Genomic DNA, 8,494 nt, shown 5'->3' on the forward strand with positions numbered 1-8,494 from the left:
ACTCCGTATGCATGGTCTCATGGCTGCCAATATGTATGGCTTTTTTTGGCTGCTGCTGCCTGCAGGTGTCGCCGTGTCACGAAACCAACCAAAACCATGCGTGCAACTCTCCTGCTGATTCCTGGAAAAAAAAAACTGAAAGGCTCGAAGGTAAAAGGAACACGTACATTCGTTCACACTAGGGCAGGGGTTCTTTTTTCCTTTTGCCATCATAATAGATTCCTTCAGCCTGTTCGCTGGTTGGTTTCTGGGCTGGTTTGAGTTGGCTGGTGCTGGTTTGTTGTGAGAAAAAAACATAATTGGCTGATTGGTTTAGGCTAGCTGAAACCAACAAGCGAACAGACTGCTTTGCTCCAGGAAAGCCATTAGCTAGATTTCATTACAGAATAATTAACATTGTCATCTCCATAACAGACTAGAAGGCACCATGGCAACCATGTCATCCTCATCCAGCAGAGATGCACTCTACAACTAAAAAAAGCAGATAGCAGCCTAGCTAATAATTCTTGCTTACAGGACATGAAACCCCCCATGCTTTGGTACATCATCATGGGCATCGGCGTCGGCTCAACCGACCGACGGCCGCCGTCCGATCGTCCGCATCGTACGGACCAAAAACTCCATTTATAATAACAAGCTAAAAACAGAGGGGGAGAGAGAGAGCAAAACCACTGCTACAGTGCTAAGTAACCACCTTTCCATCTCTAATCCCTGAAGCCCACTCATCAGATGATCATCCCCCAGCTCTCCAGGGTCGGGAAGCCGCACTCGCCCGCCGCCCCGCACACCAGCGCCTCCAGCTCTAGCAGCGCCGACGAGTCGTCGTCGTTCCCTGCCGCAGCAGCTGCCACGGCGGCGGCGTCCGTCACGGTCGTCGTCGACGCCTGCCCGCCGCCGGCCGGGCTCTTTTCCTCCGGCGACGGCACCGCGGCGGCGGCGCGGTCGAGCAGGAAAGCGGACGTGTCCAGCGTCGGGAGCACGCACGCTGGCGCGGCTGTCCAGTTGGGCGCCGCGACGGTGGCGGCCTCCGAGGCAGCGGGGAAGGAGGAGGGGCCGGGGACGGGGAGGCCGGTGATCTCCTGCACCATGCGGCGGAAGTTGGCGGGGTCGGCGGTGATGTAGGTGGTCTGCGGGCGCCGCGATGGCCGCGGCTTGCGGTTCTTGGTGACGCGGCCCCCTCTAGGTCCCCCCGCCAGGGCCCGGGCGCCGGGCCTGCTGGACGCCGCCGGCGCAGGAGCGTCGTGGCCGCTGGAGGCGGACAGGAGCTCGGAGGCGGAGGAGGTCGTCGAGGAGGACGGGGTGGCCGGGGAGGAGAAGGACGAGGCGGCGGCGGCGGCGGCAGAGTAGGCGTGGGCGGGCGCCATGGAGGCGCGGAGCGCGGAGGTGAGCGCCTCGTTCTCGAAGGCGGCGGTGGAGGTGAGCCAGGCGGGGGAGGACGAGCAGTAGTAGTGGCTGGCGGCGGCGGCGTGGGCCGTGTGGGTCGGCGGCGGGGTGGGGAGGTGGGCCCAGGTGGGGTCGAGGCCGGCGCAGCGGTTTGCCATGGGAGCGACGGGAGGCGAAGCGAGGAGAGGTGCTCCGTGCTCGACAGATCGCAGCTTGGAATTGGATTGGGGCGAGGGGAGCGAGTAGGGGGCGAAGGTGAGGCTAGCGGGGGCGACGGCGGTGGGAATTTATATTGGGAGCAAGTGATGTAAGGCCGAAATGGTGGGAGCACACGGGTTGTGTACACCATCATTTTTACTAGAGCCTTTGGAAAAATAGCACCAAACGGTAGTTGTACGAGAGAGGCAGATGAGCCAAAATTGGCACTAATATATCTTGCCTCCTTGTTTATGGAATACAAGATGTCCTACAAATCCTAGGATATTTTATCGGGTAAAACAAATGTTGTATTTAACTATCTCTTAAATCTCTTAATTGTAGGGGAGATATTGTGATTGCCATACTCGACACTTTTTTAAATTGAGTTTGACGATTAATTTATCTAAAATCTTTTATAATATGACACAAGTTTGAATGCTTAAATATTTTATGTTTCATTAGGATGAGTAGAGTAGAATATAGGAGTAGGTGCACATGATCTTTGAACAAGGTAAGAGCGTCCATAGGATTTATAATTCAGAGAAAAAATAGCTGTATATTAAGCCATAAATACTACCAAATATGTTGACATGCTGTACTATGAATGGACTAACGATTTGCCAAAAAAAATGCTGCAAAAAAAAACAGAAGCAACTGAGGCCTCTATAAGTACTACTATTATATTATAGTTCATAAAACAACGAAAGGAGAGGAGACGGGAACCAAAAAAAAAAGAAGCAGCAGTGGGCAGGGTGCGCGTGGCGATTGGTGCGGAAGAGGAAAGCGAAGGAGAGGGACGGTGGAGTGGGGCCTACGGAAACCGCGTCGCTGCAGTGGAGGCCCGCGCAGGCGCGCCTTCGGCGGTGGCTGCCGGCTGGCCATCCCGTCCCATGCGGCCATGCCGGTGGGCTGCGCGCTGCTGCGGCCGTTGCGGTGCGGGCCCCAGGTATCCACCTCTGGCTCTGGCTGGGTCCACGCTCATCGTCATCTCCTGTCCGGAAAGGCTCCCCGGCGCCGCATGTGTCTTTTTCGCGTGCGTCACTGCAGCCGCCTGCACAGAAAGCCGAGAGCCAGCCTCAGTACTGTTGACTTGGCTTATAAAACAATATTTTTATCTCGCAATATATTAATCAACAGTACTTTTAGTCCTGACTTATCAGTCAAGCGAACATGACATAGTGCATCCGGGCCAGACGCCAGACTCCTGGTCCTTGTTGCCCAAGATAAGCACAGGTCTCCTTGTACGGATAGACCACACTAGTCAGTCAATTGCTACTAACCCAAAATGTACTCCTAATCGGTAAAGTCGGCAGCAGAAATGTATTAGGGCCTCGTTTAGATGCTGAAAAAATTTCAAACCGATGAATAGTACCACTTTCGTCTTATTTGACAAATATTGTCCAATCGTGGACCAACTAGGCTCAAAAGATTCATCTCTTGATTTCCAACTAAACTGTGTAATTAGTTATTTTTTTTACCTACATTTAATACTCCATGCAAGCGGCTAAAAATTGATGTGATGGAGAGAGAGTGAAAAAACTTAGAATTTTGGTGGCATCTAAACAAGGCCTAGTATTAGTACTCCCTGTCAGGGCGCAGTAGAAATGAAAGATGCTTTGCTGAGGGGGAAATAAAGGGGCAAGGTGTGAACACCGCATTAGTTATCTAGGGTCGTAATTTCCGGGGAAAAAAAAGAACAGCAATGAAATTTGAGTACTTTTCCATATTTGTATATACATATTTATGTATATAGGAGTGCTACCATCTAAACCGCAAAAGAAAGAAAGGCGCTTTTGTGGCGAGCAAAAGCGAAGAAATGAGCCACGCACCTATCCTCTCCGATCGGAGGCCTTTTGAAATGGTCGTCGGGAGGTCCATGCAAAGCCGCGTTGTCAGATGCAGGGGCCCACAGGTCGGCGTCTAGTAGCCAACCGATGAGATTCCGCGCCGGTGGTTCTGCAAGACTTCAACCCAGGACGACCCCGACGGCCAGCCCGGGTCGGGTCGCGCAACTACTTCAGGCGGTGGTGGCCCAGCCAGCCGGCTCATCCCAAGTCGTGCTTTCGAGGTGAGCCGACCTGGCTCTGCCTGACATGTATACTCCCGTCGTACCAAGCAAAGAATCACGCACGTCCCATTCGCAGTCCATCGATTTGCGGTTCCGTTACCAACCCTGAGAATAATTTGTATAAATTATTATTTAATTGATATATATCGCTGCCCAAATGCTCGCTAATCCTAATCGTAAGAATCCTCTCTCTGTTTTAGGTAGTACTCCCACCTCGCTCTGTCCGCAAATATTTATCGTTTTTGTTTCAAAAACAACTTTGTAAGAGCAACTCCAAGAGTGTTGCAAAAAATGGATGGCTAAATCCATGATTTAGCTATTCTCTAAAATAGAAACCTCCTAAAAAAGCAGAGGTACTGCAGCAGTTCAGGTAAATTACCTTATCTATATTTGAAACTTGCCACGTCGCCATTTTTCGATCCACTGCTTCAAGGATTCGCGTCGTTCTGCGCCACCGTGTAGACAGGGCCACAGCGATCTGCAGCCGGCTGAGCAGGCAACAAGCTACTACAGCCTGCTGCTCCCTGGTCTTCTTCGTTTCCTCTCTTGCTCTCTGTCTCCTTCGTTCAGCAGGCAGCAAGCCACGCCTTGTTCTTCACCCTGTTCTACCACTGGTTGAGGTAGTTTGTTGTCTGATCGAGCTCCAGGAGTTTCTGACGACGACAACGACATGAAGACAGGAGCTGTGGCGGCGTCCAGGTCCACCGGCAGCCGCAGGTGAGGTGTCCAAACGAAGCCCCATGGAGGCCGTCAGGCCAACGAGCACGGCGCCTGCGGAGCACGGCGCCAACGTCGGGAGAGTTTAAAGCTGTAACAGGTCTTGCCGCGGCTACTGCTTCTTCTATTTCCGCGCCCGCACACCACTTCTTCCTGCTCTCCGATTCGTCTTCCTCAAGACCTCAACAGCACAGATCTCTCCGACTGCCATCTCGTCGTCGCCCAAGTAGCTCGGATTCTTCCTCCACCAGTCCATCCTGATGAGTCCCAACTCCATGCCATCGATGATACGCAGGACAGGCCCACAAGGGAGAGAAGCGCGCCACGGGAACCAAGGATTACCTCCGGCGGCAAGAAAAATGCGCGCAAGAAGCTAGCAGACGCGGGTAGTCAGAAATCGGCGCGGGAGGTCCCGTTTGGTGAGCGGCGTTCGCTGGCTATCTTTGGCAGCCGGATTTCACGGGATAGCCGATTTGTTATTTTGGAATGCAAGATACAATATCCGTTGGAGTCTATTTTATGCCCAAAAAATTCTAAAATAGATTCAAAGCTAGGAATAGCATCTCTGCTGGAGTTGCTCTAACACCTCTGGTGTTTTAAACCCTAAAAGATGCCATGTCATCATATGCATTACACATCATTTGTGTGTTAGTGAAAACTTTGATATGCATTCACTAAAACAAGTTTATTTTATGATTATATGTGTTGACTTGTATGGATGAACCAAGTTCAAAACCTTAGCATTGAATTGGAATTTCCGAAAACCCTAATTTCCAGCCTTTAATATTACCCTGGAAAACCTAATTCAAAATCTAAGCACATTTTGGGGTTGAGCCTAAAAGGAAAAGTGTAGAGCTTGTCAATGTGTACAAAGTTGTTTTTTAGAGTTTTCAAAGTTGTTATTTAAAATTTAGAGTAATTTGAAAGGGGATAAATTCGTAAAGTGTCCCCTTTTGATTTCAAACTTGCATTTTCAAATATATATAGAATTTGGGTATGGTTATTAAAGCAAAGTTGTAGAACTTTGAAATTGGAACAACTTTTGTTTTTGGAAATTTTTGAGTTACCATACAAATTTGAGAGTAATTTGAGAAATGAAGCGAGTGACAATTCGGTAAATAGTTGGAACAGTGCAAGCAAGTAGACACCTCACCGTCGGCGAGCTTCCACTGGCTTCTACGCGCGCCCGCGGGTGACACCTCCGGCTTCGACGTGTCCGCGCCGTCGCGGCGTGTCAAGCGCACCTTTCACCGCCGCTGTTCGCTCGCCGATAAGACTGGAAGTGCTCTCCCGTCGCTCTTTCCTCTTCCTCTGTTTTTCCCGTCGTGCCGCCGTTGCTCCGTCGAGCTCGCGTCGGAGTCACAGAGCTTCCCCAGCCTCAATTTAGCATGCCATCGCTCCGTCTGTACCTTGCGAACCCAGTCGACCAGTCTTAGACATCGGAGATCGCCGGGAGACGCAGCGCGCCGTCATTCTTCTTCGAGGCCGGCCGCAACGCCGCTGACCTTGTCTCTCCGTGGCCAGCCCTCTACGGTGCGTCTCTGCTCTTGCTAAGCATAGCTCCTTCTTCTCCGTGTTGCCATGGTGCTCTGCGGCCTTTTAGTTGATCCGTTCATCCATTGCAGACGCCGGGACGCCCCCGTCGACGCCGGAACGCCGTCGTGTCTGACTTAATTGCCGTCAAGCTTCTCTGTTGCTCCTTCAGTTCATCCTTCAGCTCGAGCGAGTTTAGGGTGAGCTACTGAGTCCTCCCGAGCCTTTAGTTTAATCGCCGACGGTCTTACTTCGCCGGCATAACGCAGCCGCGCCGTCGTGGCCGCCATGGCCAGCGTCGAGCTTGGTTTGAGCCTTTACTGATTCAATTAATGCCACCAATGGGTGCGCCTTGCCGTGGAGATCACGCCAGTACCTCGGTCATGGCCGGAGACCTCATCGACAACGAGAAATCGCCGGTCAGAGGGCCTCGCCACCGTGGTCAGCGTGGGCTGACCGGTGGGACCCTGTCAGTGACCGTTTATTTAAAAATGATTTTTTCCTATTTTGCAGAAATGTTTAAATAGTGCTGTAATTTGTTTATTTTGTGTAGAATTAAATAGAGCTCCAAAAATTATGAACATTTTTGTGTGACCTCTCTGAGATGTGAACTATTTATGGAAAAATTTAACTGTTACTTTGTAGTACATTTTGAATGTGATAAAAATTGCTCAAATTAATTAATAAATGGGATTCCATGATTTTTCTAGGCTTAAATATTTATCCAAAAATTATGAAAATTGTTTTGCCACTTAGTTATCATGTGATGAGCCTTCACAAAAATTTTGAACTCATTTGGAGAAAGTTGATTTATTTCATAATTTTGAATTAATTGTTTAATTAATAAAAACAAATATTAACTCTTAATGACTTAGATTTTGTTTGAATTGGGGATTGAGTGATGACCTTGGGTCATTAGCATAAAATGATCCTTGGTGCTTAAAGTAAGTGTTTGAGTTTATGAAAAGGTTTAGTTAGTTGTAGGTTTGCAACTGTACCGCGAAGGAAAGTTGTATTCAAGTTATTAATTTTTGCATCCATCGTCAAGCATCATGTTTTATATATCGCATCATTTTAAACATGGCATTATTACTACGTGTAGTGAACGAAAGTGAGAACGGCGTAGTCAACCAAGTTGTTGAGGAAGTTAATCCACCTGTTGAGGTCGGGTTTGATATTTGTGGAACCTCTCCGGAACCTGACTTTTCCGACAATCAAGGCAAGCCCCGGATGCATTTAAACCTACCTTGTGTTTTACAAATTTATATCGCTTTTGCTTTTAAATACTGCATTAAGTGATTAGGAGTTGAGTGGAAACCTAATTGGTGCATTACCAACCTTGCTTTTCCATATCAACCTTGTTACCAGTTTCAATTCGGGAATGACTACATATGCTTAGCCATGCTTAGACCAATAAAAGTCGGGTGATTACCTGTCACCTGCGAGATATAAATGGTTTTTTGATACGATTGGTTATTTATGTTATCATGAGATATAATCTTGTGGAGTAATAAATCTAGACCGGGCGGACTCGGTGTATGAGAGCCACAAGACATGGATGTCTTGTGAGCGGGTTCTTTCCGCCTGTGTCAGTTAAGAACCGTCCGTTGTTGAATTGCATGAGGTGAGACTTTGTAGTACTAGCCACATACTCCGGTAAGCCTTAACTCAACTATTCTATTACGAGAATGGCTACTCGCGCACTGGGAGTGGAGAGATAGCGAGAGTAGCATGTACCCACGTGGCAATGGGCTGGATTGGTGGAGTACTGTATTCTCGGGTGGCGTGGACCCATTCTTGTTTTAGAGGATCTGAGGGTAGGTTAGTATATATAGGTCAGGGACCTGCATATGTTGTGTGGTTGGGAATCCCCAGCTGGGTTATAATCGGTTCGAATCGTCGTTGCTCCTCGGTTATGGAGACTCAACTCATTGTTCATCATCGTAGTTAATAAATGAAACTTGAGGAAGATTTGAGAAAGGGGTTGATATGAAGTTCATGATCTCAATACAAATCATGGCAGATTCATATAGGATCTTGATAAGGGTTATATGTTGAAAGAAAGAATCTTATGATAGAGCTTTTACGCAAAAGAACTTTGATTCTTGCTAAAGCCTTTTCTTGAATCCCTGAGCCTGCATTCCTGAGTTTTCTCTGTTTATACATCGGTTTAGTCTTGTTGAGTACTTTTGTACTCAGGGTTCTTTAACCCTTGTTGCAGGTGAGCCTCATGGGCAGGTCTTCCTTGGACCATGCTACATGACGGTTGTTCAAATCGAAGATGACAAGTAAATGTGTGGCCCTTGGGCAGGGCACCTTATTGTGTGTTTTGTTTTATGTTACTAAGCTACTCCACTACTATGGTTTGTAATAATAATCATACTTAGTTTGTGAAACAACTGTTTTGTAACTAAGTTATTATAAGACTTTTACTATTTTACTCTGATGTATATTAATAAATAAACTGTTGTAATACTGTAATAACTCTATAATGGATCCTGCTCGGAAGAAATTGTGGATGATTCAGGGTTCCCAAGGACACCCAACATGCTTCTTAAATTACCGGGAACATATGCATAGTCGTCAGAGGTCATT

General features: G+C 48.2%; 1 protein-coding gene across 1 annotated transcript; it reads right to left on the bottom strand.

Moving 5' to 3' along the window:
- Positions 1-347: 347 nt before the first annotated feature.
- On the bottom strand, positions 348-1,629 carry LOC136458088 (calmodulin-binding protein 25-like). Its single transcript, XM_066458089.1, has one exon. The coding sequence runs from the start codon at positions 1,539-1,541 to the stop codon at positions 726-728; it is 816 nt and encodes a 271-aa protein (XP_066314186.1). The 5' UTR covers positions 1,542-1,629; the 3' UTR covers positions 348-725.
- Positions 1,630-8,494: the final 6,865 nt, after the last annotated feature.

This window comes from Miscanthus floridulus, chromosome 6 (assembly GCF_019320115.1).
Source record: "Miscanthus floridulus cultivar M001 chromosome 6, ASM1932011v1, whole genome shotgun sequence".
Taxonomy (NCBI): domain Eukaryota; kingdom Viridiplantae; phylum Streptophyta; class Magnoliopsida; order Poales; family Poaceae; genus Miscanthus; species Miscanthus floridulus.